The 21718-nt window shown below is 38.9% G+C and overlaps 1 protein-coding gene across 1 annotated transcript in view; it reads right to left on the bottom strand.

Moving 5' to 3' along the window:
• Nucleotides 1-21718, bottom strand: part of FBN1 (fibrillin 1) — a 238356-nt gene that overhangs the window by 38258 nt on the left and 178380 nt on the right. The window contains exons 39-47 of the mRNA XM_030814124.1: nt 20498-20566; nt 20276-20401; nt 18603-18725; nt 17786-17944; nt 14596-14667; nt 10955-11080; nt 6991-7113; nt 3193-3318; nt 1138-1254 (exon numbers count right to left, since the gene is read on the bottom strand). Of these exons, the coding sequence (XP_030669984.1) occupies nt 1138-1254; nt 3193-3318; nt 6991-7113; nt 10955-11080; nt 14596-14667; nt 17786-17944; nt 18603-18725; nt 20276-20401; nt 20498-20566 (1041 nt within the window). The remainder of the gene's footprint in view (nt 1-1137; nt 1255-3192; nt 3319-6990; nt 7114-10954; nt 11081-14595; nt 14668-17785; nt 17945-18602; nt 18726-20275; nt 20402-20497; nt 20567-21718) is intronic.

The following is a 21718-nucleotide window of genomic DNA, read 5'->3' as shown; positions in this document are numbered from 1 at the left end:
CATTTTAGTGGCCTTTGCTGGCTTAGCCAAACAAGAAATTCCAATGGAGATCTAGTTCGCAACAACAGAACTGGCTTTAAGCACCCATGCACATTTAACAACAAGATTACATTATTTTATTAGAGACTGACAATTTACATTCAAATTTCCTATCGGTTTTTCTTTGATTTTCATTTAGATTTTATTTCTAAATTTTAGATTTAAAAATTTTTTGATTTAAAAAATAAAATCCTAATACACAATTCAGCTGAGGGCATTATTTTGTATTCTTGCAATTAGAAATATTTAAATTAGCCTATAGCACAATAAAATTTAAAGAATTTGGCTTATTGCTCTTGCCTAGTATGTTTTAGAAGGGAGATTCTGTAGATTCAATGATTTAAGAGAGGCTACGTGAAACATCTAGACCAGAAGGTTCACAGTCCTGAACCATATAATTTCTATACAAAGACTCACTTTTGTATATTTAAAAAATTTTAAGCTTAATCTAATTCCATTTATTTTGAAATTTATTTAATTTACAGCAAAGTAGACATAAAAATTATAGATGCTAATGAGCATTTTAATAAAAGTAATGGATATAGTTACAGTGGTTCCCCCTTATCTTTGGTTTTGCTTTCTGGGGGTTCAGTTATCCAAGGTCAGCTGCTATCCAAAAATAGGTGAGTATAGGACAATAAAATATTTTGACAAAGAGAGAGAAAGACAGAGAGAGAGAGAGAGAATGCACAAGAAGGTATAGTCATATAAGTTTTATTACAGTATATTGTTATAATTGTTCTATTTTCTTATTAGTTATTGATGTTAATCTCTTACCATTGCCTAATTTATAAATTAAACTTTAGTCTAGGTATGTATACGCAGGAAAAAACATGGTATATAGAGGGTTCAGTACTATCTGTGGTTTCAGGCATCTGCTGGGGGTCTCAGAACGTATCCCTCACGAATAAGGGGAGACTTCTGTAATATATTTGATGTTGAATCAGCACATTGTATTTGACAAGTCCCATAACCAATTGTTATGCATAAGATAGCATATATTTTTAAAAGACAGCTGGAACACTAGAGATGATGCTAATTACAACAAACACAGATAAAACGGACTTCCTTTGCTGATGCACAATTTTGCACACGCACCTATACAGTCATTGTTATGAGAAAGGATGAAACCATGATTGCAGCGGCAGTTGAAGGAACCAATTGTGTTCCGGCAAGTTCCATTCCCACAGGCATCTCTTTCACATTCATTTATGTCTAGTAGGAAAAAAGGCCATAAAGAAACATAATTACCAGTAGAAAAAGTGGTTACACAGTTACAGTGGCTAAAGAGCATTTTAGGGTTCACCAAGCCTCATCCATAGGCTGAGAACTTCTTGATGTTGGTATCAGTTCCAGCAGCAGTCATCCCTGCAAGAAACCAGGCAGCGGCAAAGCTCTAAACCTTGGGAATAAATTGTTTCCTTGGCTGGCCAGTGAAAGGAGGCAAGCTAAGGACATGAGACCCGAACAAGAATTATTTTATTCTATTTACTTCTAGAATTCTCCACCCTTGCCACTTTTCTCAAATATTTTCACTTGAAAATGGAAAAAATTCTGTGTACATCTGGGTCTTGAGGTGTTGCCACCTTTGGCAAACCTCAACCTTCAAGATTCTCACTCCAATTTACCAAAAAGCAGTGACTCACCTGGCATTACCCCATAATCAGCAACAAAATAACTCAGCTTTCTAGCTCACCTGCCATTTCAGACGTTTCCTTTTTCCCTACACCCGTAAAAACATAGAACAACTTCCACCAATGATGACTTCTCTCACTTTTCTAAGCTACCCCAATGAGATGGCACCTAATTTGTTCTTTCCATACATGCTTGCATTCTTATTTGCCTTTTGATTGGTCTGTACTTTTCTCTGATGATTTTGTAAAGCTACTCTGGCATCTTGTATGTCTTTGTATCTCATCACAGCAGCTAGCATATTTCTTATAAAGAGTAGGTGCACATTATATTAAGGAGGAAGTAAGAAAAAATTTAATGAAAGAAAGTTGTTACGGCTGGTTTGAAAGAATGAGGCACCATGAAGAGGGACGAGGATGAAAGGAGAGAGACAGAGTGGAAGGTAACAACGGAGAATAGCAAAATGTAATGATTAGAGCTAGGATTCCCTTTTTTTCACATTTTGGACATGAAGATAAATGATCTGTGATTCCTGAATCAGGAAGCTATTGCTAACCCAAAGGGACTCTAATGTGTGTCTGTGGTTGAAGACTACACCCAGATGAGTCATTGCTAGTAATCAAGAATTTCTACCTTGATTCATTTTTAGCCAAACTTATGAAGTTCTTTGGTTGGGGACGTTCTATGTTAGGGGGCTCCAGAAAATTCAGATGAGAGATGTAGAAAGAAAGTTGGGCAGGGTCATCATAGCTTTTGCACAGGTTAGCTGCCCAGTGATGAACAGGGCTGTCAGTGCTCTTGTCACTACTCTGGAGAAGATACAACTTTATGAGAATGTTCCCAAATGGATGAACCCAGTCATAGCCAAAGTCAAGGACTTAAACATTACTATATTAATTGTTCTTTCAGCTGTGAATCTGATTTATGTTCTTAATGTCCCCAAAAGACTCAATGGTATTGCTTTAAAGTAGAAAAAGAAAGGAAGGAAAAGGAGAAAATGATTCATTACACACTGAAGTTTATTCTAAATCTGCATCCTGACATTAGAGAAATCAGGGAAGAGATTTAAAATCCTGAGCTCTTTTTCCCCTAGAAAAATGATTAACTTTTCTTTGCCTTTGTAGGATTTATAAATTTGCCTTTGAGAATCTGGTACACACCATAAACCCTTCTCAAAAAAATGGTCATCTCATACTCAAAAACTCAAAAGGAAATCCACATCAATATTACATATGAATAATAGTCTATTAACATTAATAAAATATTTTTGTATTAATATCTTTTTCAATTTACCCCTTAGTCAATTTTTTCTAAACTGACAGCCAAATGAATAAAAGAGGTTTATCATGTTCAGATTGCCAAAGATTAAATAGGGTATCACTGCTGCATATCTGTCCGTGTTTTTATTTTGTATATGGCAAAAATACTACTAAAAGACTTAGTATTAAATTTTATCTATATTTAGATTCAAATGAAGTTTTCAATAGCATATTAAAAAAAGAATAATAATTGCATACTTACCCAAGCACATGGTTTGGTCATCATTTGTTTTAAAGCCAGTGTGGCAAAGGCAATAAAAGCTTCCAACTGTGTCAATGCACTGCCCATGACTGCATATATTGGGGATTTCTTGACATTCATTACGATCTGTAAATAAAAAGCATCTTAAGTGAGAACTTAGAAGACAAAATATAACTGAATAACTTACTTCTAGCTATTGTTCTCTGGAGTAATTCTAGCTCTAAACTAAGTTAGTGAAACAGATATATTTATTTTTGCACCAAAATGGATTAAAACTTACTCTCATTTACCAGGCATAGTCAGGGTATGTTAACAATACATGACACAATAAAAAACAAGGGTAAGTAATCAAAAAATATTCTGACTTAGAAGTAAAATGGGGGAAAAATTCAAGCTGGGAGGATCTTCTGTTTGATTATCAGCCTACACAGCACCACAGACTGTGGAATTAATTGAAGTATTTTGTCTAGTCAAGATTTAGTGCCTCAAGTCATGGATAGTTCATGGCTTCCTTTGGAAATTTATATCAAAGTCAAATCCTATGACTAAGATTAAGTTTTTCTTGATGGACAACCTACATGGTCGCTTGTTCAAGTTGCATCTCTTTGTTTTGTCTTATTCGTGTAACTTTTTGTTCAATCTTCACCAAGTACTCACGTCTATACAGGGCTCCTTTTAGCATGTGACAACCTGAACACTGTCTCTTTCTTTTTACACTCATCCATTCAAAAGGAAGCCCTCTCATCTTACTTCTGCCAGTATTTAAGCTCTAAATTATATTTATCATCAACTGAATCTTTGTTGCTTTCCTGAAATCTGATTATCTGAGGGGCAGAATTTAATGCATGAATTCACATATGACATAATTATATGCCAACTTAGGTCTCTAATTTTTTAAAGCTCTATGTTTAGAGTAAATGTACTTTGAAGAGCACTGTGCCATTCTGATTTTCCTACTGTCACAGAAGAAAGCAAATGGAGTGTCATCTTTGCTGCAGATGCTGTAGGGCAGATGGCATTTCGCTCTTAGTTAAATAATCCAGACTTGCTGTTTGCCTGCAATGTCTACTCAGAACACAGTAATCATGAATGGATACTTTTTGCTGCACACAGCAACCCTGCCTGTGCCAGAATCATGGAGATCTCCTCCATTTCATGTGTCTGGGCTGCCATTGTTATGATTATCTCCTATTTAGTAGATGAATCATCATACCATTTAGAAGTTCCAAGTGAAGTTGAGTATATCATCATGAGGGGAAATCGAAATAGAGCAGCTTAGGAACTACTACTAGCCTATGCAGAAATGCTATTTAACAAATTATGATTATTCCCATTTGAGAAAATGAATTTAAAGTGAGCCAACTGCTTCCCAGTATAGGCAGAGGAGACTGATTTCCGATCTTGAGGAAGGGTGTCTCAGGTCCTACCATAGTTGGCCCAAAACTTTGGCACCTTCAGGTAGGGCTGGACCTGGAAGTATGCAGGGGACAAGGTCTGTCTCATATCTGGGTTCCACAAGGAAATGGAGAGCCTTAAGGATCTTATTAGAAAGGGATCCCCAATTAGGAATTTCCTTTCATCTATTGCCCTATTTCATGATGGTTTAAATAAATGAAAAATGAAATATGGAGAGTACTTTGGAGTTCTACTGGTAAAACTAGAGCAGAAATCTAGCTTTCTATAAGCATCAGAATTTGAACTCTTAGATGATCGTATTTGAGGTTGGGATAGGAGGTCTGAACAGGCTACTGTGGAAAGAAACCCAAACAGTCAACAGAGAGAGATAGGAAACCACAAGGAAGTAGCTGGGAAGAAACTGTTCCTTGTCTTTAGCGGGGCAAGACATTTCAGAAGGGGGTTGCATTTGCTCTAACCATCCAGCTTCTGCTGTCAGACTAGCATCCTGAGCTCAGATATCTAATTGTTCTCTCAGGTCTCTCAGCAATAATGTGGGTGCTATGGCCACGTGTGATTTGGGGTTTGAAATAATGTGCTTATGAATTCAAATAAAGATCTCATGATGGAGAGAAAGTTTTAGTTATTTTCATTTTAAACAGATGCAAAAAGGAGTACTTTTCAGCATGCCTGAAAAAAAATGCCAAGTATAAAATAGCATTTAAAGGTATTTTAAAAGTAAGACATAAATAAAGACATTTCTAGAATGAAGTCTTCAACCCAACTGGCTGAATGGTTGCAAAACGCAAGTTAATTCCCTTTCTTCTGAGGATTTCAATGAATAAAGGAAATCAAGCTTTTGGCTGCAAGTGATGTTCACTCACAATACTTATAGCAGGGTGCATTTTATGTATGATAGTGTCCTATAAGAAAACAGTAAAGGGCTTCAGCTCCAGCAGGCTATGGCTGAAAGTCTTATCTTGATCTATAAATAGCTCTGTCCCACTTCTTACCTGAGTGTGAAATGGTATGAAATGACTCATTCTATATTATCAGCAATTCTTTATTTTGACTAGAACTATTTCATCCAGTTCTAAAGAAATATAAATTACGAGCAAAATGCAGGGAAGTGGTATCAATGCCAAGTTTCGTTAGGGTATTGTGGTTCATATCAGAGACGTCCCTGCTTTTCCTGTCCTGTATTTTTAATACATGGACAGCAACAGCTCTGTTGACAAAATGCTAAATACTTACACATGTTCCTTTAAACTCGACAAAACAAGTCTTGATTCTCAATGTGATTTTTTGTTTGGCAATTACACCCTCTTCCCACCAGGGTCTCATAAAACAATGCAAAATACCCTAAAGAGAACAGTGCACTTCCTACCACTTAATCACTGGTAGGCAAGGAAATCCAAGGAAAATCTGACCACGTTCCCCTGTGTTGTTTCATTCACGAATGCATAAAATATCCAGGAAACCCCCTGTGAAATGAACTGTGAGCAAAATAACACATTCTTCCTGACTAATATACAATGATTTGCTTTGCTAAATATACAGTAATTTTTGCTAAATATACAGATTCAGAATTACTTAAAAACTTACAAGAAAATCATTCTGAGATATTATTTTGCTTCTGGGCTGAAACAGCAGTCTTTTAAATTTTCACACCACTGGCTACAGGATACCATCAGATACTGAATAACTTCACCAAGCACTGAAGTTGATAACATGCCAATGTGCTTCCTATTTCTATCACATCCCTGACAAAAGTGAACACCAAAAACATCTAATCTCTAGGGGACATGGGTATAAATAGCTAATAAAGGCTGTTGATGTTTGCTGCCTTCAGTGGGTGACCCTTTCCCTGTAAGATGACTGGGAAGAAAAGTGATGGTTTTGTTTGTTCTGTTTCTGCAGATTAATCTGACCCAGCTCAGGAGAGCTTCACTGTCTAGATTTGGGGTATGTAGCCAAGATGGTGAAAACCTCCCCTTTCTGAGAGGGATTCTGTGGAAGGAAAAAAATCATTTGGTCCTAAATGTTGCTTAGGGGAGTGTGTGTATGCATAATTGTGTGTGTGTGTGTGTGTGTGTGTGTGTAATGTGTGGGGCTGAGTGTTTGCAGGCAGGGCAGCAGATAGGCAAATATGAAATCTATGTATGTGAATGATTTACTTCTTGTTTTGAAAATATCTCATCCAGAAAGAGGATTAAAAAGCTAAGTGTTTAGACATTTTGACAATATCCCTTTTTCCAATTTAGCTTAATATTAGAGTTCATCAATCTAAATCTTAACTCATATATTCTTCAGCTTAACTATCTGAAAATAAATCCAGATATCTGAAGCTTCATGAAGACAAACTTTTGGGTAGGCATGTCCAGCCCGTGGGGCACTACATACCATTGCACTGTCCTGTGGAGGTGAAGCGGTAGCCGGGCTTACAGTCACAGCGGTAGCTGCCTGCAGTGTTGATGCATTCGGCGTTGCGCTGGCACACTGGGCCATTCTGACACTCGTCAATATCTACGAGCAGAAGAGAACTGAATTCGAAGGAGAACAGAATCTGGTGTCCAGTCAATAAAGCCTCTCACATGAAAACAAATTGATATTTTATTTTGATCTGTTCTATTGAAAAGACAACATAGATGTGTACAGCAGCTTTATTTATTGCCAGAATTTGGAAGCAACCAAGATGTCCTTCGATAGGTAAATTAATAAATAAACTGTCGTACATTCAGACAATGGAATGTTATTTAGCACTAAAAAGAAATGAGCTATAAAGCCATGAAAAGACATGGAAGAAAATTAAATATGGCCAGGCGCGGTTGCTCACACCTGTAATCCTAGCACTTTGGGAGGCTAAGGCGGGTGGATCACCTGAGGTCAGGAGTTTGAGACCAGCCTGACCAACATGGTGAAACCCCGTCTCTACTAAAAATACAAAATTAGCTGGGCATGGTGGCGGGCACCTGTAATCCCAGCTACTTGGGAAGCTGAGGCAGGAGAACCGCTTGATCCTGGGAGGTGGAGGTAGCAGCGAGCCAAGATCATGCCATTGCATTCCAGCCTGGGCAACAAGAGCAAAACTCTGTGTCAAAAAAAAAAAAAAAAAAGACAAAAGAAAATTAAATGTATATTACTAAGTGAATCAGAAGCCAATCTGGAAAGGTGACATAATGTATGATCCCAACCATATAACATTCTGGAAAAGGCAAAACTCTGGAGACAGTAAAAAATCAGTGGTTGCCAGGGGTTAGGGGAGATTAGGGGATACCCAGGCAAAGCATAGAGAATTTTTAGGGCAATGAAATTATTCTATGAATAGTTTTGGAATGGTGGATACATGTCATTATAAATTTTTCCAAACCCATAGAATGTACAACACCAAGAGCGAGCTCTAATGTAAATCATCAGAGTGGACTCCGAGTGATAATGATGTCAACGGAGATTCAATTGTAACAAATGCACCACTCTGATGGAGGACGCTGATGATGGGGGAGGCTGTGCACATGTAGGGGTAGGGAATACATGATAAATCTTTGTGCCTTCTTCTCAATATTGCTGTGGACCTAAAACTGCACTAGAAAATAAAGTCTATAAAAAAAAGAAAGAGAGAAAGGAAGACCGAAAGCCCATTATCTAAACTTTCCCACTTCAGTAATATTTATAAATGCAAGGCTTGATTTATGACCACATATGGACTCTAATGATGCTCATGTCTAAAAACAAGTCATGAAACTTGGCTGCTAGGGCCAGCACTTGACATGGGTATAGATTAATATCCTAGGAAGCCTTGTATTTACTCAAAGATCTGGATTTTATGATTCAATAAGGTTGCTGTTGTCTGAAAGGCTGCAAGAGCAGAATGTCTAAAATCTTAAAGTCCACATGAATCACTTGGGGTCTTGCTAAAAGGCAGATTCTGACTTGGCATGTCTGGGAAATGGCCTGAGAGTCTGAATTTCTAAGTTCCCAGATGATGCAGGTGCTCCTGGTCTGTAGAGAGTGCTTTGAGGTACAGGGCTGTAGAGACACCTGCTCAAATTACTACCACAAGGCAATCAAATCAAGAAAACCTAACATGGGAGTTACCATAAAACTACTGAAAACAAACCAACTCTCATTAAAACAGAAAAGATTTTGGATAATGGATATTGTGTGTTCCAGAGTTTTGACTTTGCTTAGGGGGTTGTCTGTCTACAAAACAAAACAAAACAAAACAACAACAAAAAACAACAAAAAAAACAGATACTAATATAGTTCAAATTCATGGCATCACAAAAGTTTCTACATGTCCATGCTATATCATGGGGGCAAAATACATGTTTCCCTCTTCCCTGCTCCAGTGGAACAATCTAATTCAGACTAAGTCCAGTAAAGGGGATGGCCTATACTACGGGTGAGGGTTGGCTCTTAGCACCAGTTCTGGGCTTTTACACAGAAGTTGGCTCGGCCAAAGAAGTTCCTACAAGGGGGTGACAAATACATCAGCCGATGCCTCTTGGGTGTGATTCTGTGGTGGAAAACCCTCAGGACTGTCAGTCAGTCAGTGGGGGTTCCTGTCTAAGGTGGGTGGATTGTGCCTCTCTGGGCAACAGACACAGGAGCAGGAGTGTGCCTGCCTTGAGTTACAAGGGACCCAGCACCACCTCACTCACCAGATCTGCCCTGCTCTGAATTCAGGATGTATAGAAACACAGGGGGCAGATTGTGCCACTGGAGAAACTCAGTAGTGTCACAGACAAGCACTTCTATGATATGGCATCTGATAATGTGGCTACTTGGCGAGAGCAGAGGCGTGGAAGCTCCCTAAATCACCTCTGCAATCCATTCCAATTTCAGCGTTGCTGAGGCATGTATGCACTCAACATTCATTTTCCTATTCTAAGAGCTAAGAGTATGCTAGGAAGCAGCTGACCCTGGATTAAACATTCACCCTGAAGATGGATATTCTGTGAAACGGAAATCAGAAGTTGGAGCACTTAGTTATCTCAATATCCACAGAATGCTACCCTGACAGCAAAATGCCTTGCATTGGTACAGTTGCATGTGTCTAATCTCATGGATCTAGCAAGGTCTAAGTTGACTTGGTGGTCATGGGTGGTCTTGTCTATGGGTTCTGGCCAAGGGCTGCTGCTTCAGCAAATATAAGCGGTTAAAAGGTACCTGGGTACAGTAGTCATCAAAGAGATCTCTGAGGGGAAGGGTGGGGAGGAAAATGCCACAGGCAGGTGGCTGTGAGGGAGGCAGCCAACTCTAGCACTATAAGATCATCTGCCGTGGGTTCCCTCTCCCACATCCATGCTTCCTCTCCAGGTACCTGATCCTTGATGGCTTCCCAAATCCCAGGGACTCAGGCCAAGGTCTGAACTGGCTATCTTCTTAGGAAGGCTCGGAATGGCTATTACCCCATTCCCACTAACTCACACAGCAGGCAGAGTAAGGGACATGTGCCCACTTGGCCACAGTAACTGAAAGCCTGGTGAGAGGAACTTAACAAGTATGTGGTTAGGACTATAACTTTACTTGTGGTATATAAGTTGTCTTCAGTTTAGACAAAAAAGTCTTTTTTTTAACATTAAAATGTTGACATATGTGCTATAATATGTGCTCTAAGGGGTAATAACCCTTTCTAACATGAATAAAAACTGCAAGAGGTCTGAAGTGTAGGTATTAAATAGAAAATTATTCCAACTATCCTGGGCACATGGTATATTTAATAACCAGTAATGTCCCTTTTACTAAAATGTAAGAGAACCATCTTTCCCAGATGTAGGAAAAAATATGAAGTGCTATAAGGAATGCTCCGAATCACAGTACATACACATGGCAACAGGAGGTAATTTGAAAATGAAAAAAGTACATGTGCATGCCAACATTCTTCATATAAAATCAAATTTGCTGTTCTTGCCATTTGGAATTCTCTCATGCATTTGGAATATCTGCATTAACCTTGTTTTCACTTGGGAGTAGCAAAGTCTCTGTCTGGAAGAGAAGTGATTTTGAGAGTCAACTAGGATGACTGTCCACTCATATTGATTTTCAAGCAATGTGAAACAAAAGCAATCTATGTGACACACCCAGGAACTCAAAGCTTTTTCATATCAGCTGGGAAGTCTAATATTAACACACTGTGTGTTGGGGGAAGGGGGCTGGGAATGTGCCTCCTGGTTTTTCCACTGAAGTTAGTGATTTTTTTTTTTTTGCATGAAATTTCATGTTGTTCCACACCATGCCCTTTACTATTTCTAGAGCTTAATGCATTTCTGAAGTTTCAGTGTTGTGAAATTTGCCAAGTGTGTATCATTAAGTAGCTCATCAGTTAGCTCTTTTCTGGATATGATAAAGTCATGATGCCACTTACCTTCACAAACCAACAACTTGTCATTATAGAAGAATCCCACTGGACATTCACATCGGAAGCTGCCAACCATGTTGATACACACTCCATTTTCACAGACCCCTGGGATCTCCCGGCACTCATCAATATCTAGAGACAGAGTAGTCATTCATGAGTGACAGGACAGCACATGATCCCTGTGCAGGGTAAGACAAGATGGAAAGTGCGTGCATGTGTGTGCATGTGTGTGTGTGTGTGTGTGTGTGTGTGTGTGTGTGTGTTGGGGTGGTGGTGATGGCAATAGGGGACATCAATGAATAGCAAATTGAGATAACTAAACCACTTTCCAGACGTAAGTCTAACTGGATTTAAAATATATGTTTTGGGTTTTGCTTCAGAATGTCAATTTTGTACAGGTAGGAGATATCTTTGTATCCTCTGGGCACTGTGGATACACTAGATGAGTAGAATAGAAGGGATGGTCAAGGGAAAACAGCCTCTCCACCCAAGTGTGCCTATATTTAGGGAAAAGGGAGAGGTGAGTTGGTAAAGAACCGCAGAGGAGCACACAGTCATATGGAACTCTGATCTTTCAAATTCCAGTTCAACTCCCCCTTCCTACTTCATGTGGCTTTAGAAAGGAGGTAAGTCAGGTGTGGGGATGTCAGCTGGGCCGGGGCTGACAATGAAGACAAGGTCAGCACCGAGGAAGAACTGTCGCAGTAGAATGTGTGCTTCCTAAGGCTGGGAGTTGGGCTTGGCTCTCCATCACTGTGTTATGGTTCCTTAGCACTCTACATGACAGGTAGTAAGTGCTCAATTCAAATTTGTTCAGTTAAGAGCAAGTGTCTGGCAGTGTGTTGGTGAGCACTAAAATAGGACCAAGAGTGAGAACATGGCCAGGACCCAGGCTGCTAAGGCAGGGCTGGCCAGCTATGGAGACAGACTTTGGACACCTCACCAGCCTGGCCATGTCCCCAGCCTGGAGTGGTCCCATCTCTGTCTTACCCACTCAGAACTCCTGACCACTGAAGTACCCTCTAGGATGAGAGTAGTAATAGTAATAATAATGGTAATAGTATTAATAGTGACAGTATCTCATTTGCTGCATGCCTGGTATGTTTCTCAAGCATCTAACCTGTATTTATTGGCTGAATTATCACAGCCACCCCATGAGATGGTCTCGGTACTATGACTATTCTAACTAAGAGATGAAGCAAGTGAGGCCAAGCCACAGAATATAACCTGCCCAAGACCAAGCAGCCAATGAAAGGCAGAGTCAGGATTTGACACTGGGACTCAGTTAACAGGACATCCTGCCTCCCTTATCATATAAGGGAAGATCGTACTATGGTAATTTCCTGCATCACCCTAATACAATCTTCACAGAACTGTCATCAACACTTTTGTTATCCTGGAGGGCCCTTCCATCAGCCCCTTGGCTGGGTTTGATGAAACACCTCAGCTGGGAGGTAGGCAAAGCCTTGTTCTACAATCCAAAGTCTTCCAATTCACTAGTTTCTATGACTGTTGTTGAGATGTGTTGTTTACTTACTATAGTCAGGAGCCTTTGCAAGGTACATACTTTGCTTGCATACTTTGTGAGAAGATGATCATGGACTGAAGTGGAGCCTACAAGAGCTGCTGCAATTTTAGAAGAACCACACTCTATAACCAATCTGTTTTAAAGGAGAAACTTGATGTCATAGATTTATTTTAGACCCTTTTTAAAAAAGGGCTTGATTTCGTGTGAAGGCAAAATTGACCTATTTAATGAAAAGAGACAGCTTAGAATCTCAAAGGGTTCATTGCTATTTTGAATACACGCAATTATGTCTTTAGATCTTTCACACCTTTGTCATTCATGTCATATAAAAGCCATGTAAAGTTACATCACAACTGTGTATCATAAGTAAACAAAAAACAAATTCAGATGCCATTCATTCATTGTGGGTTAGAACATGAAACATCATATTCACATTCATTTGTTTTAAATATAAGTGAAATATTATTATCAAGTTTAACAATAACAGGCTGAGTCTAATTTCCAGCCATTGTTAGGTGTAAAATAGCAAAAGGATATATTAAAAATTATATTTTCTTTTCCTGTCAGGATTTTATTTGAACTTCAACTTAGTGAAGTTTATATTTTAAGACAAGATTGACAAACATGCTATAGTTTTAACCCTATATGAATGGACTCCACATGCCAACAATCATAAGATCTTCCAAAAGGAGAGTATAAAGCTTAAATAAAACAAAGTTTTTCAGTCATCTAAATATTTTGTCATGGTGGAATTTGGTAACAATAAGCATATAGCTAAATATCAGATGTCCAGTTTTCAAGAGCTAGAAGCAAACTAAGCCACGAGTCAGGACTGTGTTCTGGTCCCAGCTCTGTTATTAATTAGCTGGGTGGCCTTGGGTGAGTCCCTTCCCCTCTCTGGGCCTCTGTCTCCTCAAATATGAAGCAAGGCATTTGGACTAGATGAAGTCTGAAGCCTTTCCAGCTCTCCTAGTGGACAACGCTAATGTTGTTTCTAGTCTTTGCTTACTGCCAACCTTGGAGGGCAGCCTTGCTGGGGTACATGCCTGGTCAGTCCGTGGAGAACCATTACCATTACAGACCACTTATCTTGGGATCGCAGATTCTAGGGAGGTTAAAAGATCTGTTTTGGGAAGGGGAAAAACAAAGCAGCTAGGGCCAGGTGTTCCATGCCAATGTCATTTAGCAGTTTTTCTTTCCAAACCATGAAGTTTCTTTGGACGTGGACGAGACTGTGGAGCCATATGGATCTGGCACTAAGGGAGCCAGGCTGATTGCTGGACCAGACTCTTGTTTTCTTAAACAAGGTCACTGGAAAGGCTGATGTGGATTTTAGTTTACTTATTATGAATAAGGTGGAATAAAGCAAGTGGTGATGTTTGCTACTAGACACAACTGTGCAGACTTAAGAGGGCATCTAAGGATGCATATAAATCACACCAGGGAAAAACTCAGAGAATGCAATAGCTTTCCATCTACTTTTATGTTATTTGGTTTTAAACCACAAGGGCATTGCCTGCACTGGCTGAGTGCTGTGCAATACTTCTGAATCTTGCACAAGCATCTCTCCCAATGTTGTGTTCTCTGCTTCATTTACCAGGCAGGGCCTCAGACTGAAAAGATTTTTATTTCACATCTGAAATTCCCAAAGCAGATGGCCTGAGGAGATTCCATGTAAGATAAAATTGATCCACGAAAGGACTTTATATAAACACTCTACATGTAAGGATTGGTGTGAAAAGTCACTTAACCTGGTCTTAGTCAGAAGGAAGGATTGAGAATTACAGTCAAATCAAATATCAACTGGCCCTACTCCCAGAATCTCTCCCCATGTTGATGCCTAAGGTTGGTATAATTATGCTTGATTGTAATTTTGGGAAAAGCTTTCCAATCCCCTTAATCATGAACAACAAATGTTGTTGCCAATTAGGTGGAGCTGCACAGGGTGTTTGCACAGTTTGTTTCAAACTAAGAATCAGTGTTTCAATAAAGTGAAAGGCATTGTTTAACATTTTTTTTCTTTAAGAAAAAAATGGGAACTGAGAAAATAATGGTGTACTCCTGTTGTTAACACAAAGGCAAAAAACCAGAAAGTTCTGACAATGCTGTCGTGACTCACCAACGGGTAAACCGGTATAAATGTCGATGACAAAGCCTGGCCTTTGACTTCCGCAGAGTGTAGCAAACTCATCTGCAAAGATTAAACAAAGGTGGGATGGGAGGATAGGGGTCAGCAAAGAACAATAATTGGACTGAAAAAAATTATTTTGTAAGCATTCTTGAAAGGTATTTGTCTGTAGTTTGAAGAATTTAAAATAAATTCTTCAAATTTATTTTAAATTGAATAAATTTAATATATTTATTCAATCTGTAAATAATCATTTACAGATTATTTCTGTAAATTCCTGAAAATTCCTACAGATATAATCTTGTCTGTAAGACAAATATTGAAGAAAAAATGATCTAATGTTGACGTGATAATGAAGGAGAAGTAGAGATCCCCAGATCACATGCCACTCATTCACATGAGTCTACCTGTAGGAGTTTGGATTTCAATATGGATGTTATTCAGCTCTGAACTCAGGGACTGGTAAGAGTGCCTCTCTCTACTCTGCATTAAGAGATCTAGGGTTTGAGAAACACGTACAAAAGCCATTTTCTCAGTAGATTATAGGAGACCATAGCAAATCTAGCTACATTCTTGACATCAGATCTATCAACGACTAATTTGGGTCAATCAACCAACCTTCACCAGTTTCATTTGGTACAGCTCTGTCATATTCTCTCCCTCTCCCTCTCTCCTTTTCTGTCTCTCTTTGTCTTTCTCTCACTTGAATTAGTCAAATTTAACAGATAATAAAGGATGAACTAAATTCTATCAGCAGTCCCTTCTAACTGTGAGATTTTGTAAGTCCAGATCATGACTGTAACTGGTAAGGTATGGTATCAATCTAAGCTTCAGATGGCCATTGCCTTATTGGTCACACTCAGTGAAAATCAGTAAAAGATTTCTGGAAGTATTTTAATCAAAATATAGCATGTTATTCTCCTTGTGTTTTGTTTCCTTAATCTGTGAGTGTTCACTTCCAACACTGTAATGCCAGCTGACATTGGTCACCCAAAGAAATTACAGGGACCCTTAAAATATATGCAGATTTCATAGCTAATGAAAAGCCATGACTGGATTTGGTGAATATCCAACATCAAGAAGAAATCTTGCATTCTACACAAGAGTATGTAGATATTCAAAACTCAGGCAATCATTTCTAAAAGTAAATGTTAGTCTATACTAAGGGTTTCCAAAGTGGTCTCCACAGGAATATGCAATAATCCATTAGGATAAAAAAGAAAATGCGAGCACTTCTATCTTTGGAAAAATCTAATCTTTAAAAAAAATTAATTTTGTGTACACTTTATATTAGAACAGCTCAGAAAAATAATAAACATATTTTTCAATATAATTGAAAACAAATACATATACACATACATAGATATATACACATAGACTTTTACATATAAATGCACACCAGGTGTGTATAAGCTTCAGATTTTTTACCAACAGGTAAGTACCACCTAAAGTTGTAAAGGCCATTATTCAAGATCAAGGGTCAGCAAACTTTTTTTTTTTTTTTTTTTTGAGACGGAGTCTCGCTCTGTCGCCCAGGCTGGAGTGCAGTGGCGCAATCTTGGCTCACTGCAAGCTCCGCCTCCCGGGCTCATGCCATTCTCCTGCCTCAGCCTCTCCGAGTAGCTGGGACTACAGGCGCCCGCCACCACGCCCGGCTAATTTTTTGTATTTTTTAGTAGAGACGGGGTTTCACCGTGGTCTCGATCTCCTGACCTCGTGATCCGCCCGCCTCGGCCTCCCAAAGTGCTGGGATTACAAGCGTGAGCCACCGCGCCCGGCCAGCAAACTTTTTAATAAAGGGACAGAGAGTAAATATCTTAGGCTTTGCAGGCTGTACAGTCATCAAAACTATTTAATGCTGCCATGAAAGCAGTAGTAGACAATATGGAAATAAATTAGTGTGCTCTAATAAAGTTTTATTTATGGGAAACAAAATCTGAAGTTCATGTAACTTTCATATTATGAAATACTATTCTGATTTTTTCCAACCATTTAAAATGTACAAATCCTTCTTAGCTTGCAGGCCATTCAAAAGTAGATGGTGGGATAGATTTGGCCCATGGGGTATATTTTGCCAAGCCCTGGTATAGAAACATTTTGCGGGGTGGAGGTAAATCAGAATTCTAAGTGGTGGTTATTATATTGTTTCTGGAGTAAACAATGATGGAATAATACATTTTACTAAAAAAGAATTTTCTATTGCATGCAATGTCAGATAGTGCCAAACAACAGATTTAATATTTTATATATCACTGTGGAAAATGGTGTAGGATTCCCTTTATAGAATACCCTAATCAATTCCTTGCATGATAATTTCAATTAACCCAAATCATAATCTTGGCAAATGATGTCATCATCATATACATAATGCACAGCATATACCACATGATATAAGAACAGTACACTAATGTCTTTATTTACTCAAAGGATGCAATTTAGCCCTTTTTTTTTTTTTAAGACAAATAACATTATTTAGTTTCTTTCTCTATGAGAATATAAGAAGAAATTTATCTCGGATCTCAATATCAAGAAAAGTTGCACTTTCCTTTCATTTTGAGTTTTCTTTATGGTCATTGAGAATTTTGTACTTGATCACATCTCCTTTTTTATAGGAGCTGCTAGAAAATTTGGGGCTAAAATTATTGCTTATTTCAGGCAAGTGTGTAGGAATTCCCGGCTTGAATTTTGTGTATTAGTCCTGTTCCTGGCTCTATCTTTCTTATTCTTGTTTGCTATTTGCCTTATGCTTATTTCTTGTTTAACATTTACATCTTTGTAGGCTGCCTTTAATTATTTTTGGAACGAGTTTAGCTTTAAATAAGTAAAAAGACAAGGAATTATGTTTCCCTTATTGTCACATTGATTTGTCTAATGTTTACAGTCTTTTAGATACATGAAGAATTCAGTAACAATGAGAACACTGTTTATAGTTTATATTTTTGTGATATGCTAAGTTTACAAGTCTGGTTACGTATTAGGGTATACATTAGAAAACATATTCTGTGACTCAATGTTCGGTTGGAATGACCAGCTCCAACTGTGAATTTAAATCATGAGCCATTTTTTTCCCTGTAAAGATAAACAATGCACACTTTGCTTCCTTCGCTAAGACTGATTTCCCCAACAATTCATGGGTAAGTTTTCAGCCTATATTTTTGATAATGGAGAAACTAAAACTCACCTGTACTTGGGATGGGACACTGTTCACAGGGCTTATTCCAGGCCCGGCCAATGTTGTAGGAACAGCAGCACATCTTCTTGGTCATGTTGAATAACAGTTCTCCATCACAGGTCTGGTTGTCAGCATAGTAGTTTCTGTAGCACAAACTTCTTCTCATATCTAGAAGGGAGGTAAAAAAAGGATTGGAGGGTTGGTGATGCCATGTGGGAAATCACAACAAATTTCTAAGTGGATACTCAACAAGCAAGTTTCATTTGAGTTGTATTGTAGCTTGACTTTGATAAGGACACAAAAAACTGGCTCTTACACAACTTTCTAGCTACCTACGCTGCTACAAGAAAAAGGACTTTGAGAAATACATTCCCTGATATTTCATGCCACAGAACTAAGTCATTATATAGCTGTAGCATTAATAAACTTTAAATGACTCTCTGCCCAGTCTCCTAGTAACAATTCTCTACTGCCATTTGGCAGTAAGTTTCTCATTTCCGACTCATGATGTTTTAATACTGTAGGTCAGTGCTGTAAATATAATTGTACAAAGATACACCCAAAAGTCAAACAAAAGAAGTACTATTAAGTGTTGTTTGGGATTTTCCAACATTACATTTTAGAGAAAACTCCCAACCACCCACCCGTGGTGGTGAAAAAATGCCAAGTTATGATTTACAGGGGAAGAGGCTCCTAACAAGACAGTGAAGGGATGCCAGCACTCAGTGTGATGAGTAACGTCACCCTAAGGTGATGAACTTGTGAGCTCTCTTCCTCTTTGTAGATGAGAACCAAACATGCATTACTGAGAAAAGCTTGGACTTACCCATGCAATTATTTCCCCCATTCACTTGCATGTAGTCTGGAGGACAGATACAAGTGTAGTTGCCAACGGTGTTGTAACAGGTCCCTGGACCACAGATTCCAGGAGTCTCACATTCATTCACATCTATAATCCAAAGAGAAAGTGGTATGTGAATATGAAAACTTCACATTTTGGAATGGCCTGATACTTAATGTCAATATGAATGTTGACAATAGAGGAGAAAATCTATAGGGTATTTTCAAATAAGATAACAAAAATAGGTATTTCATTAATCCGTGTCCTCTCTCTGTGCAAATGTGTGCCTTTCGAGGAAAGAGGGTTTTAGAAAAGGAACTCTTGGCTGGGCATGGCGGCTCATGCCTGTAATCCCAGCATTTTGGGAGGCCGAGGTGGATGGATCACTTGAGGTCAGGAGTTCCAGACTAGCCTGGCCAACACGGTGAACCCCATCTCTACTAAAAATACAAAAATTAGCCAGGTGTGGTGGTTCACACCTGTAGTCCCAGCTACTCTACTTAGGAGGCTGAAGTAGGAGAATTGCTTGAACCCTAGATGCAGAGGTTGCAGTGAGCCAAGATCATGCCATTGCACTCCAGCCTGGGCAACAGAGCAAGACTCTGTCTTGAAACAAACAAAAAACAAAAACAAAAAAGAAAAGGAACTCTTGCCTTCTGACATGAGGCATATCAAATATAATAATGAGTCTCCTAATAAATGAACCTATAATATCCTCAAAGGTAGGCAGAGATAGAAATGTGGAGAAATTAAAATACCAAATATCTCTTAGGAAGACAAGTACGCTTCTCATGTTCACAAAATCTATGATAGGGTATACAGTATCCCAAAGCCATTAACAGCTGGCTTCATGAATCTGCATTGGTAAGGCAGCATGGAGCATATTTCATATCCTCTCCCCACTTCCAAATGAAGGAGTTGATTCTAATCTTTGTTAACTCTATGGGTCTTAGAGCTGTGCCATATACACTGTGATGTTCAACTAATACTCAATAAGGTTGCCATTGTCTGGGTGACCTAATAAGGCATGTAAAGAGCCAGGGGAATATTTCTTATGCAGAGCACAAGGAGATCTCTTTCCTAAACAGTTGTGTGATTCCTCCATGTAGATGAAAACCATGGCTCATGGCTGAAGTGCTCTGAAACCTGTAAGTGATTAATATTCTCCACCTTTCCAGTAACACAGGATGAACAAGGGCCACCACTCATAGCATAAAGCCAAAGGGCCGCCTTCTAGGAGAAGCTTATTTGAATACATGAGCACCAATGATAAGTGGTGAAGGATTAAAAGAAGAGGGCCCAGAACTCCCCCAAATAGAGAAGTAGCACTGAAATGGGACCTGTGCCACTCTCGTAAAAAATGGCTTTTCTGAAGAGCGTGGAAAACTCTTTTGTAAGCATAAATGAGGCTACGATCCAGCAGAATAAGATTCTGTTTTTCTCAGGAAAAGAGGGAGATTTAGAACTTACCAGAAATGACATCATTTGAGTAACATTAGTCCAAATTGCCACACAGTGTGACATATTTACCTGGCTATGTTCGTGTTTAGACCATAGTGCTACGCTGCTAAATTCTATTTTCCTGGCAACCATATTCTGGTTTTGCAGGTCAGTTCTTGATATCTGCAAGACCTTATCATCCTACAAGGACCATTTACCATCACACACTCGTGTATCTTCATTCAGGTAGTAGCCGGTTGGACAGCGGCACTGGAAACTCCCAAAGGTGTTGATACATTTTCCTCCTTGGCACAGCCCTGGTAGCTCCTGGCACTCATCAATATCTATCAAAATCAAAACAAAGGCATTCCTTCAGCATTGTAAATAAACCCAAGGAAATTCAAGTTGTGTGTGCTTTAAGACAAAGGAAACACAATTACCTTCCAATATAACGGTGATAGGATTTGGTCGGAAACCTTCTCCTCCAGGACAAAGAATTTTGTACTCGGCTATTGAAACAAAAATTCAAATTGAGTTGTTCTGAATCTAAAGTTTTTAGAAATAGTATCCTCAAGAGAAATACTGACATATCCAACTGAAAATGTTCATTTTCAGGAATCTTTAGTTGTTACTCTGCCCGTCTGAAGTAAGTTAACACCTTTGTGTACACTTCCCATTTTCCAATGGTTTTTATTATGTGTCCCCAATGCAAGGCCACTGTCCTCAGTCCTTGAACTCTAACCACTCCCTCGTCTTATATGCGTGTGGACTGTTTTATCCCTTACCTTCATCCCTTATTTCTTTTTACAGATTTTCTTTCCCTTTTTATTTTCTGAAAAACTTCATCTTCATTTTTATGTTCTGTTCAGCCTTACTTTCTGGGAATTACAGCTTCCCTTAATAATCTTAATTGGCTTCTTTCCAAAACCCTTTCCAAACAGAGCCTTAGGAAAAGTTGTTCTCTGTTGATTCCCATCCCAATTCTCTCCTTAATGACTACAGACCTTTCTTGCGCCTCTGTTTCTATGGGTGGCAATATTGATTCTCTTGGTTTCCCAAAACAACTTTCTATAGTGTCCTTGGGTTTCCCCCATTAATTCTTTCATCCAAGTATTTTACCTAGAAACATTTATTTCAGTGGCATGCACCAGGACAGTGATATGCACAGGACACGTGAATAAGAATGTCTGTAACCTGCTGCATCATCCCAGTGAGGATCTATAAGATCAGTTCTTTCGTAATGTCATGGTCTGTCCAGATCTGCTAATCCCTGTCCTGGCTTCCTGAAATTATATGTACACATGCCTATATGTATATATTCCAGTTCTAACTCTGGTCCAGATCTGGTGTGGGTGTGGATATCTATTGTTTTGCTACTATTACTAATCTACGAAGCTGACTCCCCCAGTTAAGTGTCTTAGTTTGCCCCCTTTGACACCAGTGAAATGAACAGTCCTCCTCTTTTACTTGTTCTCCTCTTTCCGCAATCATCCATACTTTTTGAGTTTCTTCTTTCATGTCACAACCTTCTCGAAGGCTCACCACCCTCTCCCAAGCAGAACTGACCTCCGTTTCTGAAGAGAAGAAAGAAGGAGGAGCCGGCTGAGCACTCACCCCTGTGCTGGGTGCTCTGCATGGGTGATTTCATTTAATCCTATGAG

Source organism: Nomascus leucogenys, chromosome 6, assembly GCF_006542625.1.
Source record: "Nomascus leucogenys isolate Asia chromosome 6, Asia_NLE_v1, whole genome shotgun sequence".
Taxonomy (NCBI): Eukaryota; Metazoa; Chordata; class Mammalia; order Primates; family Hylobatidae; genus Nomascus; species Nomascus leucogenys.
The sequence above is the reverse complement of the archived record's forward strand: the minus strand, read 5'-3'. Positions and strand labels throughout refer to the sequence as shown.